The sequence below is a fragment of the Fundulus heteroclitus genome, chromosome 11, assembly GCF_011125445.2.
Source record: "Fundulus heteroclitus isolate FHET01 chromosome 11, MU-UCD_Fhet_4.1, whole genome shotgun sequence".
Taxonomy (NCBI): domain Eukaryota; kingdom Metazoa; phylum Chordata; class Actinopteri; order Cyprinodontiformes; family Fundulidae; genus Fundulus; species Fundulus heteroclitus.
The window spans coordinates 361267-379425 of record NC_046371.1 but is presented as its reverse complement, the minus strand read 5'-3'; the positions used below and the strand labels follow the sequence as shown (position 1 = coordinate 379425).

Below are 18159 nucleotides of genomic sequence, written 5' to 3'. Positions count from 1 at the left end.
TTCAGTTGAGCTGTAATACTGAGTTGTATCAGGCAGTGATCAGATAAAGGTGCAGGTGAAATTCCAGCATTAACACTATTTTGCATCAGATTTCCTGAAATTAGCCAGAAGTCGATACGGGACTTAGCTGAGCCATCAGGTTTAAACCAGGAGAAGGACTGACCGCGCTGATTTGCTTCTCTCCAAGGATCCAGCAGGTTAAGGTCTAAGCAAAAGTTTTGTAAAACTACATTTATCTGATGAGATTGGAATTTAGAGGGTGATCTATCAAGCCATTCATTATAAACCATATTAAAATCTCCTCCCAATATAAAATTGTTTGTGGAATATTTATGAGCTAGTTCTTTTAGATGACTTGTTAATTCAGTCAATAAGCGTTTATTCTGAGCAACACTGTTGTAACCATAGACGTTACAGAGAATCACAAAACTAGTTTCCATTTTGAGTACACAAATAATCCAGTGGCCCTGGGTGTCTTTCCTATGAGTTTCTAGTTTATTCTGAAAATTTTTAAATAGTAAAGCAACACCAGCAGATTTATTAGTACCATGACACAAAATTATTTTTTCCCCCCATTGATTAGACCAGAAGTTTTCATCTGCCTCAGTAGAATGTGTTTCTTGTAACAAAATGCAGCTAGCTTTTGCATTTTTACAGAAGAGAAATATTGATTTCCTTTTGATACTATCTCTCAAACCCCTAACATTTAAAGACACACAGTTAAAGTTAGAAATAAACACAGACATAAAAGGGAAGCACCAGAAAAAATATGGAGAAGGTAATTGAACCTCTAGTGTTTAGGAAAAGGAACGAATGAAACACTAACTCCCTTAAACTGAGTTCGGAACAAAATAATTGACCTCTAACTAAATATGATTAGCATGTTTTTATCAAAAAGATTTAGCAAATCTCTGAATAATTAACTTTGCCTTTTTTAAATAGCCCTATTTATTGAATTGGCCTATTTAACCAAAAGAATTTTAGAAATAAAGGAATGCAACTTTCCTTGAACCATAATCTAGCACCTTGTGCTCTCTTCATATACTGTGTGGTTACTAAACACTACCACTGGATTTTCAGTCAATCAGGGAATACCCGAACACCGCTGATGTAGCCGACATGCCCTCGGTAGTAGACACTTTTTCCCTCGTTCCTGGCTCGCTCCATTTTGGGCCAGACTGCAGCTCTTGCCTCCCGATCCCGTTTGCAGAAATCTTGCTTGAAGTGGATGCCCAGCTCCTTGCACGTCTTGGAATCTTTAGTGAGTTTCCAGAAGGCATCTCTGTGGTGTCGCATGCTGAACTGAATAAGTATTTGCCGATGTCTTCCATCTTCTTTTTTCCCCAGACGATGCGCGATGTCCACTGCTTTGCCAATGGACGAGGCCCAGTGCGGTGCTATTTTGGTTAAGATGTCGATGACTTCTTTGCGGGTATCTTCGTTATTTTTTTCTTTTAAGCCCTGAATTTTTAAATTCCAGCGGCGTTTATAGCGTTCTAGTTCCAACAACCTTTCCTTCATCTCCGCGTTTTCTTTGATGAGCGCAGGAACCTCTTTTTCCAGGTCAGATAGTTTCGTTTTGCAGTCTTTTATGTCAGCTGCGTTCATTTCGGCTAGCTTAGAGATGTTAGCAACCATTATCATGTTATCACGTAGCTGCACGCCGAAGTTATCAATCTTGTCTGTTAACTTGTTAATGGCTTCCACCATCGGGTTGATGACTTCCTCGTTTTGGGACACAATTACCTTGCTGGGTGGTGTCGGTGTTTTAATAGGCGTCGGGGGAGATTTCCTTTTGGTTGTTGGCAGTGAAGTCTCCATAGCATACTCGTGGTCAGGGACTGGAGAGCACGTCTTGGAGCCTGTCGCTGGTTTGGCCGTAGTATCAGCTTTTTCTCGTTTCATATCTTTTGTTGTATGTATGAGTTGTTAAAGAGAATTAAACCGGAAATAAATAAACTGTATAGGTAAGCTTTGTAACCTTTTGAGTGCTCAAAAACAGAGGTCTTAACTATCAAATCGGGAGTAGTGCATTCGAGCTTAAAGAAAGCTGCCTTTCCGGTTCGCCATCTTCCCCGGAACTCGAATGAGAAACTTCAGCCAGGAAGTAGACGCCACCTGTGAGAGGATGCAGGCGAAGAAGCTAAAAATCTTAATTTTATCTCCCTGAATTAATTTGATCCTTGTGGGGAAGTTTATACATAAAATATTTAACACAGATTCAACATTCCTCCACTGCTGCTGCTAGTAAAGCCTCTGAGCATCCTTCCTTTACCGCACCACTCAATCCCATCCATTGCTCTATGAGGGCAGCCTGAGTTATTATGAGCTCACCTCCCGCTGCAGGTTCTTCCTGTTCTCCTGAGACCCGCTGGACCAGGAGAACATCCATCAGGCCTGTAGAAGATCAGCAGGTGAGGAAATAAAGTTGTAGTTGGGTTTTCTCCACCTGCTGCCAGGTGAGGTCAGCAGAGATGAAACCTGTAGTTCTCCACTCTCTCAACCTCAACTGTGAACTTTTCAAATGAATGCCTTTCATTGCACCATTATCTTTGCACTATAAACATGGTTGAAAATTTTTCTGCACACTTTTGTAAAAACAGTTTTTCTTCTGCACTGTTACATTCTTATTACTGCTGCACTCTATATTGTAATGTTATTATATTTCAATTGAAATCTCAATAAATTGTCATAAACTGTACACAACCTTATTGTCTTGGACAATAAAGTTTGGCCAAGCTCCAAGTCCTCGCCGCATATAGAGAGGGTAGTGAGTGATGCGCTCAGATTTCCTGTGCATGATTGTTTTTGTCTTGGATACGCTGAGGTCCAGGTTAGCAGCCCAATAAAGTTTAAATGTTGACGTTGTAATGAAGGAAGCAATGATGATGAGTCAGCAGAGAATCCTGCTATGATGCTCTGCATCCAGAGCTGCTGTTCAGCTGCATCCTCATCATTTGACCAGGAAATAACAGCTTCAGTAACCTGGCTTAGTGTAAAGTTCTTTTCTCTGTCTTAGTTTATTGAGCTGCTTCAGATCATGAAGCCCACAGGTTCCATTTAGCATCGGCCCCCCCAGTTCTGACAGCAACGCCACGGGGCCAAGCAGGGCCAGCCCAAGGCTGAATGGGGCTTAAGCAGAAGTTTTAAAACAGATTTGGTGGAATCAGGGAGGCGGGTCCACGTTTAATTGGCTGATAGTTGGTTATTATTTGCTGATATGTATATGTAGCTACTGGCCAATTCCGTTAAATATTAAACAGGGTTATTAAACCAATAATCGTTTCATTTATCTCTGCTGAAACCATCTACTCTAATCTAAAAGGATTCTCGTTCTCATAAAACAAATCTATACCTTTTAGGTCTATGGTAAGTGTTCAAATCTAAGCATTTATGGGAGGCTCCTTCTGGATGGGGCCCTAAGCAGTGGTTACAGTAGAAGAAGACGTTTTATAGAAAGATGAAACACAGAACCAGAACCAGAGAGGATCCAGTCTACTCTGGCATTTGTAGCTCCTCTGGACCTCGTTGATCAGATCGTTCTCATTGATTGCTCTAAAAGGTGCTGGGATCTCCAGCGGTTCATCTCCTGCCGATCTAACCAAACGTTTTATGACATCTGATCGTCCTGACTGCTCCTCACACCTCTGACCTGGGCGGTTCCTCAGGGCTCAGTGCTTGGACCCGTTCTCTTCAGAATGTGTGGTTGCTTTGCTGAAGACACCCAGATATACGTCTAATCTCTGAAGCCAGTCAGGCTTAACCAAAGTTCAGCAGAGATTAGTCATTGGAGAATTTTTCAGCACTGTTCAACTGAACCTTAACACAGCAGATGTGTTCCTTTGGGTCCAAAGGGACTTTCCAACAATACTAGCAAATCTCTTGGAGCCTCAGGTATGAATATCAAGCTGTCTGGTTAAATGCAGGTATTATTTCACAATCAACTAAATGCTGATAAACCAGCGACAGCTTAGTTATTAAAATACTCCATCTCCTATCTAATAACAGCTAGAAACTGCAGTTTATGCCTTTATGTTGTCCTGAACCACTGCAGCCCTCTTTATTCCTGTCTAAGCGTAGCGCCGATGATCCAGACTGCTCACCAGGACCCAGTCTCTGCTCAGACCAGACCGGTTCTCATCTGTTGGCTGTCAGGTCCTCCCGGTCTGTAGAGCAACAATATATCTGCCTCTACATCCGCCACAATCCAAGTCCATACGCTCCGCCTCGCCCAGCGGGGTCTTCTGATGGAGACTTCTTGGTTCTCCAGGTTCCTCTGCATCGGACCTGGGTCCATGGAAGCCCGTTGATTTTTCAGAATCCCTGAAGACTTTGTTGTCTGAGTCCCTGAGAACAGCTGGATGTTGTGATGGGAGCAAACAGTTTAGATATCTGACGAAGAAAAACGACTGCATCCCTCACTTTGACCTGAATTTAGTCACATGTTTATTTACAGATCAAAAATAAAACCGTTGACTCCAAGATGGTAGAAAACTCTGCAAGTTACATATGTACATAATCCAATAACTAATCCACTGAAATATATACTTATATACTTATATGCACTTATAGTTACTAAAAGAGAGAAGCTCCACTGCAGACTGAAAAGTTGTTCTATTGTTTAAGACTTGCATAAAATCAAGGATTTTCCTCGTTTTCCTGATAGAAAGTTTATTATTTCCCTAAAATAAAATGTTTTAGGGAAAATGTTTTTCTGTTCCCAGCAGCATAAAATAAAACGATGGCTGCTATGAGAAGAGACTTCAAGAGACTAGATTCTGTTTTCCATGTCAGGAAGTGCAGCTGCAATGACCTCCATGTAGTTGTGGCCCTCGCATTTAACAAGAATAGGTAACGACTTCTCTCTAGAACTTTCTGGATTAATCAAAAGTCTCTGGAGAACTTTGCTTCTAGAGGCTCAGGCTGGCAGGAGGTTGTGGGTTCTACACCGCGGCGGTGCTGTTGGCCCAGGAGGGGAAAGAGTCCAGAGAAAACAAGACGCGGCCCCAGCTGTTGATGGCCAGGGTGATACAGCCGATCCCGATGATGTTCATCACCACGCCGGTTTTAGCCTGTAGGGGGCGCAGTGCAGCAGAAGAGCAGGTTTTATTTATCTTCATTAAGGGGGGGGGGGGGGGGGGACTGAGCTATATAATACACTGGAGTGCTGATTTAGCTGAAAAACTGAAGTCACTGGCCGCCATCTTGCTCCTCCCTACTCTCACAGAATCCCACAGGATTTGGTTGCAACAACAAGCAGTTTTCTGGCTGAGTGAAAACGTTTCACAGGTAATTCTACAGTCAGTGGATGTACTAACACTATCAACTACTAGGAAGTTAGGTGCTGAAATATTTTACATGTTATTCATATTAACTATATATATATGTATATATAAGTATGTGTATATGTATCTATGTATACATATATGTAAATATAAGTTTTTGTATATTGTTATTTATATATTTATAAATGTTATATATATATATATTTAAATAAATAAAATGCAAAATATTTCAGCACTACTTTCTCAGTACTTGATAGTTTTAGAACATAACATAAAACTATATGGCATTTGACATTTTAAAAGTCTTAAGCCCCCCCTGAACATGAGAAAATCCTCGTTATTCGATGCTGTAGCGCACATATTCCCTAGTTACTGGGGGAAAATAGGGAGTACCAATATGGCGGCTGGTGGCTTCAAAGCGACTCGTTCTAACAGCGGCTATTAGCACTCCAGTGTATTATATAGCTCATTGGGGAGGGGGGGGGGGTGTCACTCACCTTACAATCTGCCAATTAAAGGAAAGAAGAAGAAGAAGAAGTCACTCACCATGTCAGACACTTTGAGGAAACCGGAGGAGAAGACGATGGCGTTGGGGGGCGTGGCCACCGGCAGCATGAAGGCGAAGGAGGCGCTGAGGGTGCAGGGGATCATGACGTAGAGCGGGTTCAGGCTGATGGACTGAGACTGGGTCAGAACGCACAGGTCCGTTTCAGTTTGTTTGCTTTGGAAACGTTTTTACTGCGTTCTATGCTGATGATGATGATGATGATGTTACCATGGAGGCGAGGATGGGCAGGAAGAGCGTGGCCGTGGCCACGTTGCTGGCGCACTCTGTGAAGGTGGCGATGAGGAGGCAGAGGATGATGGCGATGGCCCACGGAGGGATGGAGTGGAGCGGCGTCATCTGAGCGCCGAGCCAGCGGGAAAGACCCGACTCCTGTCGGCGCCACACAAACCGCCATCAGTGTTAAACTTTACAGATCATTGCTCTGCAGCGTGCTTACAGAGGAAAACGTTCCCAGGAGTCAGAAATAAAGATAGAACGTTAAGAAGAACGCAGCAGAAACACATGACATAAAACATCTTTTTAAACCAATGTTCAGTTTGTTAAAGGGACCAGACAGAAATCTGGGTTCTGAAAAATCCTTTTCTATAATAATTTCATGAGACTTTTTTATTTTTTCCAAATTATTTTCCTGGTCCTGCAAGCTTTAGGGATCCGTGGTCCTAAATTAGGCCTTTAACTCATCATATGAGTCCAAAGACTGGAACCCTCCAGGGTTAAAAGAGTTAAAATAAAAGTTTTCCAACTTTCTGCAGTTCTAGTCGTATTTTAGGCGAAAAGATTTCAGCAACAAAAATCTGAATTTCTCTGCTGCGACCTTCAAACGTCTTTTTACAGGATTTATATCAGTAAATAAATGTGATCCAGTCACTAAACGACCTCGCTGCCTTTAGCCAGAGCGAATCCTCCTCCCAGCAGGAACACGATGTTCCAGGGCATCTTCTGCTGAGTCACCTGCCAGGTGAGCAGCGGGGGGGCGGGGCCTGGGGGCTGCTGGCCCTCTGATTGGAGCAGAAAGCAGCTGTGAGTCCGTGTAAATGTCAGGAAATGTGCTGTGGGGGGGGGGGGGGGGGGGGTGTGTTACCGCAGTGGGAGCGTCTCCAGAAGCAGAGGTAGCGCGGCGGCTCAGAGGGGAGAACGAAGAGTAGGACGGCGACGAAGAGCGAGACGGTGGCGTCAGTGACGAACCTGCAGACACACAGACAGCTTCAGCTTCCTCACCTTCACCACATCACCACAGGTTCCCCCGCAGGTTCCCTCACAGGTTCCCCCACAGGTTCCCCCACAGGTTCCCCCACAGGTTCCCCCACAGACCCCGCAGGTTCCCCCACAGGTTCCCCCACAGGTTCCCCCACTGGTTCCCCCGCAGACCCCACAGGTTCCCCCACAGGTTCCCCCACTGGTTCCCCCACTGGTTCCCCCGCAGACCCCACAGGTTCCCCCACAGGTTCCCCCACAGGTTCCCCCACAGACCCCGCAGGTTCCCCCACAGGTTCCCCCACAGGTTCCCCCACTGGTTCCCCCGCAGACCCCACAGGTTCCCCCACAGGTTCCCCCACTGGTTCCCCCACTGGTTCCCCCGCAGACCCCACAGGTTCCCCCACAGGTTCCCCCACAGGTTCCCCCACTGGTTCCCCCACAGGTTCCCCCACAGGTTCCCCAGCAGACCCCACAGGTTCCCCCACAGACCCCACAGGTTCCCCCACAGGTTCCCCCACAGGTTCCCCCGCAGGTTCCCCCACAGGTTCCCCCACATCACCACAGGTTCCCCCGCAGGTTCCCCCACAGACCCCACAGACCCCACAGGTTCCCCCACAGACCCCACAGGTTCCCCCACAGGTTCCCCCACAGACCCCACAGGTTCCCCCACAGACCCCACAGGTTCCCCCACAGGTTCCCCCACAGGTTCCCCCACAGACCCCACAGGTTCCCCCACAGGTTCCCCCACAGGTTCCCCCACAGACCCCACAGGTTCCCCCACAGGTTCCCCCACAGACCCCACAGGTTCCCCCACAGACCCCACAGGTTCCCCCACAGACCCCACAGGTTCCCCCACAGGTTCCCCCACAGACCCCACAGGTTCCCCCACAGGTTCCCCCACAGGTTCCCCCACAGACCCCACAGGTTCCCCCACAGGTTCCCCCACAGACCCCACAGGTTCCCCCACAGACCCCACAGGTCCCCCCACAGACCCCACAGGTCCCCCACAGACCCCACAGGTTCCCCCACAGGTTCCCCCGCAGGTTCCCCCACAGGTTCCCCCGCAGGTTCCCCCGCAGGTTCCCCCACAGGTTTCCCCGCAGGTTCCCCCGCAGGTTCCCCCACAGGTTCCCCCACAGACCCCAGCAGAACCGGGCTGGAAGGCCAACCCGGTTCTGCTGGAATCTGGACCTCATGGACCCGGATCTGGTGCCCCCACAGGTTCCCCCACAGGTTCCCCCACAGACCCCACAGGTTCCCCCACAGGTTCCCCCACAGGTTCCCCCACAGACCCCACAGGTTCCCCCACAGGTTCCCCCGCAGGTTCCCCCACAGGTTCCCCCACAGACCCCACAGGTTCCCCCACAGGTTTCCCCACAGGTTCCCCCACAGACCCCGCAGGTTCCCCCGCAGGTTCCCCCGCAGGTTCCCCCACAGGTTCCCCCGCAGGTTCCCCCGCAGGTTCCCCCACAGGTTTCCCCGCAGGTTCCCCCGCAGGTTCCCCCACAGGTTCCCCCACAGACCCCAGCAGAACCGGGCTGGAAGGCCAACCCGGTTCTGCTGGAATCTGGACCTCATGGACCCGGATCTGGTGCCGTCCCACTCCTGGGTTCATGAAGGCTTCCCTACCGACTCAGACCCGCTGACCCGCTGACCCGGTGACCCGCTGACCCGGTGACCCGCTGACCCGCTGACCCGGTGACCCGGTGACCCAGTGACCCGGCGGCTCTGAAACCTTCCTGCTCACCGGTCCTGCAGGACAGAAGCTCCAGCATCGGCTGCAGAGAGGCAGAAACCTGCCGTTCACAGAATGAGATCCAGCACCATAAGCATCCTGGATCAGAACCGGACCAGGAGCAGGTGGTTCTGCTCCACTGGTGTTTTATTTCTTACTTTATTCATCCAGCTGGGACCACTGATCCAATCAGAGAACCACCGGTTCTCATCTAGAACATGGACCTGGTGCTGATGTGATTTATTTATTTCTGGGTTTATTTATCATCTGAACCTTTACTGGTTCTGTAGAACCTGTACTGGTTCTGGCCTGGATGTGAGCGTTTGGACCCGACCGGTCCGATGTTTGTGGAGGCCATGGGTCCTCAGGGCGGTCCAGACCCGGTATGAAGGGGAGCCTTTCTGCCGGTTCTGATGAGCAGAGTTGGCTCAGCTTCTGGTCCAGTTTCCAGCCTGTGATCCAGACTTTCCTGTCATTTTTCAGTGGTTCTGGTCCAAAAGTTCTGCTGAAACCTGCAGGAAGTCAAGTCCAGGTAGGAACTGTCAGAACTTGGACCGCTGCCATTTTATTCTGTAGAGCAGAGGAAGCCGAGGTCTCGGTGTTTTTAGCCGGTTAGGTTCAGTCCAACCTGGATTTAAACGTTTAAAGGCGTCACGCTGCTGAACACAGGGATGTTCTGGATCAGAACCGGGTCAGTCCGCCTGTGGTCTGAATCAGAGGTTCTGATCCGGACTGCTAGAGAAACACTGGAGGAAACATCCGTGTGTTGTAATGGCCTAGTCAAAGTCCAGCGGAGAACCTGTGGTCAGACGTTAAGGTTCTCTGTGTAACTTTAGTTATTTTGTCCCATTTGGTTTCACTTCACAATAAAAAATAAAAAACGTCAAAGTTCTGGACGTGTTCTGTAGATGAAATGATGAAACGGTCCAAAGGCGGGCGTGAATACTTCAGGCTGTAGAGGGCGCCCTCGTCTCAGCTCAGGACCACAGCAGGACGTCTGAGCAGACGGTGCTGCTCAGAAACCCGACCCGCCTGTTTGTCTGAGGCGGAGGAAGTTCTGGTCGGTCGGGTCCTGCTGGGTTCTGGACCGTTGCTCAAACGGGTTCTGCTCCGACCTGCAGCCGTTTTCCCAGAGTTCTTCTGGATCAGGTCATCTGCTCTGAAAACACGCCAAACACCAGCAACAGCCTTTCTGATGGAAATCTGAAAAGTGTGGCCTGCTTCTGGTTCTCCAGGGTTCTGACCCGTGGCGCTGAGTCAGAACCCTGGAGAACCTGCAGCTCTGGGTTCTGTCTCCTCCAGCGCCAAACGTTGTTTCTTCTTTTTAAAACATCTCCAGCTCAGCCAGATTGGATGGAGAAAATCTGAGAACAGTTTCAGGTCTGGTAGGTCTGGACTTTGACTAGGCCACTTTCTGATTTAAATATCTGAGGCTGCGTGTTCAGGCTGGTTCTGCTGCTGGAAGGAGAACCTCCACCTGGGTCTAAAACCTCCTGCAGGTTCTAACAGGTTCTCCTCCAGGGTGGTCCTGATTCAGCTCCAACTGTTTGTCCCATTATTTTATTTTCTGCTTTTACTTTAATAAATTTATTTAATAACCCAGATTAATTTCTAACAGGCCGTTCCATATGTAGTGAGGAACCACGGCGCTCTGTGGCACCAACAGAACCGGATCTGATACGGGAATCATGGCAGTGCTGATTTCATGCAGGCAGCTGGAGACGATGTGAATATTTCCTGTTTCTGCAGGACGTTCCACATCAGACAGCGAGTATTTAGGGTTCTTTAAGGTTTTAGGAAGTGCTGAGGTTCAAACACTCAACCTGTCCGGGTGTTTAAAGCCCGGTTCTGTGTCGCCTCTGCAGATGTTCTGTTTCATGTTGGCCTCTGAAGCTAGAGTTCATGGAAAGCACTTTGCCCTGCAGCCAGCAGCGAGCAGCTGATCTGAGTTCAGCTGGACCGGCGCCGCGGGGGAAAGTCGACCATTTGAACCCGAGACACGTCTCCTGTGTTTGCTCTTCGCCTCTGGTTCCTGTTTGCTCAGCGGCGTTCTGGCCTCAGGCAGCCCGGTTCATCCTTCCTCTCACCCTCATTCATATTTTCCACTTCCTGCACATTATTCCAGGCGACGCTAACGAGGCTAACGAGGCTAACGACGCTAACGACGCTAACGACCGTTTCCAGGACTAATTAAGGAAGAAGGGTCAAGGTTCCTTTATTTATACCCGCAGGTAGTTTGTGAAAAGATGTGCGGATGTATGTAGAGGCCCCCAATGGACCCTAATGGTCCCTAATGGTCCCTATTGGACCCTGAGGGCCCCTAGTAGACTCCGCTGGCCTCTAGAGGCCACTATTGGACCCTAATGGCCTCTAGAGGACCTTAATGGCCCCTATTGGCTCCTAGTGGACCCTAATGGCTCCTAGTGGACCTTAATGGCCCCTATTGGCTCCTAGTGGACCCTAATGGCTCCTAGTGGACCTTAATGGCCCCTATTGGCTCCTAGTGGACCCTAATGGCTCCTAGTGGACCTTAATGGCCCCTATTGGACCCTAATGGCTCCTAGTGGACCTTAATGGCCCCTATTGGACCCTAATGGCTCCTAGTGGACCTTAATGGACCCTAATGGCTCCTAGTGGACCTTAATGGCCCCTATTGGACCCTAATGGCTCCTAGTGGACCTTAATGGACCCTAATGGCTCCTAGTGTACCTTACTGGCCCCTATTGGACCCTAATGGCCCCTATTGGACCCTAATGGCTCCTATTGGACCTTAATGGCCCCTATTGGACCCTAATGGCTCCTAGTGGACCTTAATGGACCCTAATGGCTCCTATTGGACCTTAATGGCCCCTATTGGACCCTAATGGCTCCTAGTGGACCTTAATGGCCCCTATTGGACCCTAATGGCCCCTATTGGACCCTAATGGCTCCTAGTGGACCTCAATGGCCCCTATTGGACCCTAATGGCTCCTAGTGGACCTTAATGGCCCCTATTGGACCCTAATGGCCCCTATTGGACCCTAATGGCTCCTATTGGACCTTAATGGCCCCTATTGGACCCTAATGGCCTCTAGAGGCCCCCAATGGCCCCTAGTGGACCCCTAATGGCATGTGCAGGTTCACCATCTGTACACGCCGTATAGAGGAGATTTACTGGTCAGGCCCTCCATGTTTCTGCAGAAATGAGCCTTTCCAGGTTTTTACCCCACAGCCTGTTGGCCCCCGGCCATCAATGCCAACCACTGCTCCATCAACAGTCTGTCAGAAAGTGAACGTCTTCCCTTCACTGGACCCAGCAGCTACTCACTCTGCCTTGGCGTTGAAGACATGGGTGGCCCAGCCGTCCATGAAGCGCGGGTCCCTTGTAAACCACAGCACCACCATGAGGGAGAAGAGAGCCAGGACGCTGATCTCACCGTAGCTCATGGTTCCCATCTGCCTGAGCTCCTCCCTGATGACGGCGTAGGCGGCGTTGTCCCTCTGGGACCGGGCGGAGCCACAGCCCCACGTCCTCTTCAGGCTGCAGGAGACGAACAGAACATCGGTCAGGAGGTTAGCCGCCAAGACAGACCGCCGCTGCTGTGGAGGAGGAACTGACTTGCAGCCGATGTAGAGGAACTGCAGCCAGAACCAGGCCAGCGTCAGCATCAGCACCATGGTGGGGAAGGCGAACACAAACCATGAAGCAAAGTTGATCACGTCGCCGTTCTGAGGAAAGAGTCTGCAAAGAAGACGCACAGGTCAGCTGCTGAGGAGATGAGAACACGTTGTCCTCACTGCAGAACCTGGAGGAGCTTTAATAGACCACCAGGTGCCCCTCAGCTGCTGTCTGAGCTTCCTAACGTTACTGCTAGTGATGAAGAACTGGAGCCTCAGCTACTAAACAGCAGCAGAACCGTAAACCTGCAGGACGGATAGGGTTAGGCTTCTGCTCTTACTGGCTCATCTGTCCAATCAGAACCAGGTTGGGCCCGGTTCCTGTCAAGGTGGCGATGCCTCCGATGCTGGCGGCGTAGCACACAGAGAGCAGAAGACCTTTGCTCATCCTCTTCCTCTCCTGCTCTTCCTCATCAGTCAGCTCCTCCAGGTCCATGTGAGGTCCAGCGACGATCTTCTCCACCGTCACGACCACTGAGCACAAAGATTCCTGATTTCAGATGTTTCTCACCGTTTCTGCTTACGCCTCTTTCAAATGTCAAAAGAAGCAGCGATGCCCCAGAGAACCAGTCTGTTTATATCTGGGTTCTCTGGTGGAACGTTCTCCATCAGCAGCAGCAGCTTCCTCCTCGGTCTACTTCAGAGGAGCGGACGTTAAAACAGGGTTAGGGTTAACGTTAAAAGTTAGAACGTCACAAACAAACTGGCTTCTGTTTGGGGAGAACATGAAATTATGAACAATGCTGGTTCTTCTAATCCACATTCTGTCTGAGTTTAAGGAGGCTTTGTTTGTTTCTATGAGCAGCTTCTGCTCCTCAAGCTTTGGAGGAGATCTTTGCTGAGAGCGTGAGAACTTTCCCATGCAGCAGTGAAGGGACCCATCCCAGCCACGGCTCTGGTACCAGTCACTCACCTGGAGGCGGTCTGAGGACCTCCTGATTGGCTGTCAGAGGCTTCACCTCCGTCCCGGGGGACCGGATGTCCTCTGGGTGGATGACTGCCTCTGATTTACGGGGGTCCGTTGTTGGGTTCAGATCTAGAACAGAAGTTGATGGTAAGTCCCTCGGGTTGAACGGTGAAGCCAGAGGGCGGGGCTACAGGCGTAAACTCTCTGCTGTACCTCTGTTCAGGACGTTTGGGGCGACGCTTTGCTGCATGCGGCTGCTTTTCTGCTGACGCTCCGGCTGCACGGCTCCGGTCCTGCTCGGGACCTTCACCAGCTCCACGGCATCATGGACCTTCTCACTGTTGCCATGGAGCTGTTGGAGGACGGCCTGCACGATGGGGACCATCATGGCGGTGGTGGCGGTGTTGCTGATCCACATCGACAGGAAGGCCGTCACTCCCATGAACCCCAGCATGAGTCTAAAGGAGGGAAACCAGGTTTTTATCCACCGACAGAAACGATCATGTTCAGGTTCTAAGCTGCAGAACCGAGTCAGAACCGCTGGGATCAGGAGACTCACAGGGCAGGCTGGACTCCCACCAGCACCAGAACTCTGAGCGCGATCCGTTTGTGGAGGTTCCAGTGTTCCACGGCCACGGCCACCATCAGCCCCCCCACAAACAGCATGTTGGTGTCCTTCAGGTACTGCATGCACACCTGAGGTCACAGCACACAGGTGAGGCTACACAAACAGACCCTGCAGGGCTTCAGGCTTGGAGCGCGTGAGTCCATCCTTACGTCTTTGGACTCCATGATGCCGAGCGCCGGGAACAGGATGGTGGGGAGCAGCGCCGTCACCGCCAGCGGTAACACCTCCGTGCACCAGTACACCGCCATCAGGGCGATGACGTAGGCGCAGGCCGCCTCCTGCTCACACCAGGACAGCCACACTTAATATTTCATGTCTGGACGGGTTAACCAGTCCCTATGGAGCGGTAGAGTCCACTCAGTCCAATAACACCGGCACCGACAGGTTCCAGGTCAGTTACACCACAGTTTGCTGTTTTGACTCGTTAAATGTTCAGTTTTTATTCAGTTTGGTAGAAAGTTTTCTGGGAAAGGAAACTCTGCAGATTGCATGGAGTCCCAGATTTGCAGCAATCCCCCGTACTGAGCCTGCAGCGTCTGATTTATTTAATCCTGCTGCTAACGCGCTAAGCTTTAGCTTTTAACTAGCCTGGAGTATTTTTCCATTCTCTGTGCTGTTGATTTGTTTTAGACCAGTTTCTCCAGTTTGTGCACATATTCATGCACAATCTGCCAAATAAAATCCCTGAAAAGAGCAGGAAGGTTTTCCAACCACAAGAATTATATTGGAATAAATGTGCTTAGATTCAGCCTGACAGTTAAAATTACAGTTTTTACTCATCAACGTAATGAATTTGTTTAATTTTGTGAGTCAGACCTGAAGTCTGAGTCATTTTGTTCGTATTTTACTCGCCGTTGTCCTGAGGCGCATGGCTGCAGTCGGAAACACGTCGTTGGGACAGACATGCATGAGGATGAGGTGAAATGAGGCGTGAAGTGACAGACTGGGTCCAAACACCCTTTCACTGCTTTATTAACCTCGTCTCACACAGAGGAACCGCCTCTGAGCTCCACTGCTGCAGAGAAGCAGCTGCAAGGCTGAGATTCATGAAGATTTCAAGGAATAAAACCTTTTGAGAAACATTTGAACCTTTTCGTGAAAAAAAAACAACTTTATGTGCAGAATCACCCGCAGAAATCTAGAGGAATTAGCTGGTACTTTAGTGGAATCTGCACTATGACAGGTTGATTGACCCCTACAGGGCCCGATCAGAACCAGCAGTCCTGGATCTGCTTATCTCAGACATACAGCTAGAATAAGGCAGGACTGCTTCCGTGGATCGATTTAAATGTTTGCATAAATAAATGTGAGTTACAGGAAGCTAAAGTCAGATCATGTATTAATCAGCAAGGATTCATCTGTACTTTATATTTATCATCTCCAGATCAATGATCTAATCCCTCATTAGCAACATTAGGTTAACCCTAACAATCTGAACTGTTACCCCTCCTGGACGAATGATGCTAATTAGCATCATACCTCTTTTATTGTGAATACAGCCAGGAGGGAATGAAAGCCATACATGTTGGTTGATGTTTTGAGCACGCAGTGGGCAGACCAGATTGGCAGAATTGGCTGATAAATTCAGTAAATAGTGTTAACCCTGATGGATGTTGTGCATTAAAAAAAATTACTTACTAATGTCTTCTAAAATGGTGCATTAAAATTCACATGTGACCAAAATTCGAAAACGTTTTTCCATTTTTGGGATTGAAGCTTTTTAGTGACACTAGGCAGTTTGGGAATAGTGAGTAAAATTCTAGAAATGATAAATTCTGACTGTGCAATAAATTATCCAAGAATGGATCAAAAAGTGTTTTCTAAGACTTTAAGTACATTAATACTAAGATTTAAGCTTACACTTATACTTAAGTATACTTAATAAAATTAACTTCATTTATACTACTTTTTGCTAAGGGAATTATGACTCTAGCTCATGAATAATTAATGATGAATAAATAAATGTTTACACAAGTGCATACCCTAATACAAATCGTTAATCATTTATCATGAAATGGGGGATAAAAGTCTTGAGGACAGTAAATATTTCTTTTCATTATTTAGTTGAATTTGAAACACTGTGTGATGTAAAACCAATATTAATAATAATTGAACTTTAGTGATCTCACAATGGAGAAATTCACTTCTGATTTTAACCCATCACCCTGGGGAGCAGTGGGCTGCCATGTGCGGCGCCCGGGGAGCAATCTGGGGTTAAGGGTCTTGCTCAGGGACCCAGAGAGCAGGCAGTGGGGATCGAACCGGGTACTTACAACCTTCTCAAAGCGCAAGTGCGCTGCTCTAACCACTAGGCCATCACTCCCCCCCAGTTGTTTAAAACGTGTTAAATTTGTAACAACTTTATTGCAAAAATGTAGATAGAAATTCATGGGACTGTGCAGCAAAGGTTGTAATGATAAAAAGTCATTGTTTTTCAAAAACACACATTTTGACTCATTTTCACACTCACACTTAGCAGCAGCAATAAAATAATCAACATAATGAGATTGAAAACTTTCTCTCAGTCCTTCAGTGCCTGGTGGTGCTAATTAGCACCATACCTAAATTTAAACTAACGGTAGGTGCAATGTTCAAATTAATAACCTAAATAATTCAGGCATTTAAGGGGTTACTGTCATGATCTAAGATGACACTTTACTACCTGGTCAGACCTAAACCTTGATTATCTGGGCTAATCCACCTCAGTCAGGCTTTAAAGGTCCAACGTCTCACTTACTGACGTCTGGTGGTCACGTCAGCTATCTTCACACATTTTCTTCACCTTAATCATCAGGATATATTTTCAGTTATTTCATTAAGGTGGAAGTATGATCCTCCAGCTCCAACACTTCACTTCTTTAACTTTTTAGACGGTAAAATGTTTCTCCTCCTTCCTTAATAAGCAGCAGAAATAACCAGAGCAAACTGACCTGATGCTAACTCTTTACTGCCAGAGATTCCTAACTCTGGGACAGACGGTTCCCACCAGCAGGAACCACAAAACAATGAAAATATTGCTGTGAGTTTAATCCTCTGACTGAAATATGATCAGGTTTCCACCTGGAGCTGAAGAACAGACGTTTATCGGTAGAACAGGAGTTTCTGGACTTTCTCTTTTTCCCCAGAAACCGTCTTCTCGGTATTTTGTGACCTTTTCAACAAATGTCTCTGCGTTTGTCAATCAGTGACTGGAAGATGTGAATGAAAGTCGTTGTTCAAACAAGCAGAGGCTGCATGACAGCGCCGGTTAGCGATCAGCAGAAAACATCAACAGACCCGACAGTCAGACGTCGGTTCAGCAGGGAAAGAGCTTTTATCCGATAATAATAATATCCGATAGTCTTTATTGATCTCACATTGGAGAAATTCACTTGTCCGAGTGAATCACGTCCCCATTTACAGGCTTCAGGCCCAAACCTAGGTTCCTCCAGCCAGCAGGACGTAATAATAATAATAATATAGTAATAATAATAATGTAGTAATAATAATAATGTAGTAATAATAGTAATATAGTAATAGTAATTAGACACTGTGGAGAAGTCTCAGAACGTCCTGCTGGCTGTTTGCTCCTGAACATGACAGAGGAACCGTGTCTGCAGAGTATCTCTACTGGACCCTGTCAGATGTTTGGATTCATAAAACTGACCCGTTAAATCAGTTTACTGGTTAGTTAACGCTGTCAAGAAACTGGTTATTTAAAATGGTTAGTTAACACAACTCTGGTTAATTAACTCAGTTTAAACTAGTCACAGCTCTGGAGACTAGTCACAGTTGATAAAGTAACTTTATTGGGTTTTCTCTGGTGTATAAGTTGAACTAAACTGGTTAGTAATATTGGTTAGTTGACTGGTTAACTAAATTGGTCTGGTTATTGGTTAATTACACCGTGTGAATCATTAAGTGATTGAGGTTCTGGTCTAGTTCTACTGCTCGGTGCGGTTCTGGTCTCACCGTGGTGCTGAAAGCCAGCGGCAGCAGGAGGAACGGGCTGCAGACCAGGACGACGAGTCCCTTCAACCTCCAGACCCGCTGGAGAGTTCTGACCCGCACAGGCAGAACCGACATGGTGGGAGGAAGACGACGATGAGGAGCGAATCTAAACGACCCGCAGAACAAACCCGAGGCAGCAGAACCTCTCTGACTGTGCTGCAGCTCTCCACAACACTTTCAGATCCGTTTCAC

At 48.0% G+C, this 18159-nt stretch overlaps 1 protein-coding gene across 1 annotated transcript; it reads right to left on the bottom strand.

Moving 5' to 3' along the window:
- Positions 1-4424: 4424 nt before the first annotated feature.
- Positions 4425-18159, bottom strand: LOC105920619 (solute carrier family 13 member 5). The gene is made up of 13 exons (XM_012856233.3): positions 17929-18159; positions 14127-14255; positions 13909-14045; positions 13563-13807; positions 13356-13478; positions 12724-12916; positions 12384-12506; positions 12093-12305; positions 6935-7038; positions 6730-6851; positions 6061-6222; positions 5832-5969; positions 4425-5072 (listed from the first exon to the last, which is right to left on the bottom strand). Exons 1-13 carry the CDS (start codon positions 18040-18042, stop codon positions 4944-4946), a joined length of 1932 nt encoding a protein of 643 aa, XP_012711687.2. The 5' UTR covers positions 18043-18159; the 3' UTR covers positions 4425-4943.

What these genes read in the sequence shown, in the direction of transcription:
- LOC105920619 (XM_012856233.3), bottom strand. Translation starts at nt 18,042, where the DNA reads ATGTCGGTTCTGCCTGTGCGGGTCAGAACTCTCCAGCGGGTCTGGAGG. An exon ending in TTCCTCTACATCGGCTGCAA is followed by an intron (nt 12,306 to 12,383) that starts GTCAGTTCCTCC and finishes CGTCTCCTGCAG; the next exon opens with CCTGAAGAGGACGTGGGGCT. An exon ending in CTGGAGACGCTCCCACTGCG is followed by an intron (nt 6,852 to 6,934) that starts GTAACACACCCC and finishes TGCTCCAATCAG; the next exon opens with AGGGCCAGCAGCCCCCAGGC.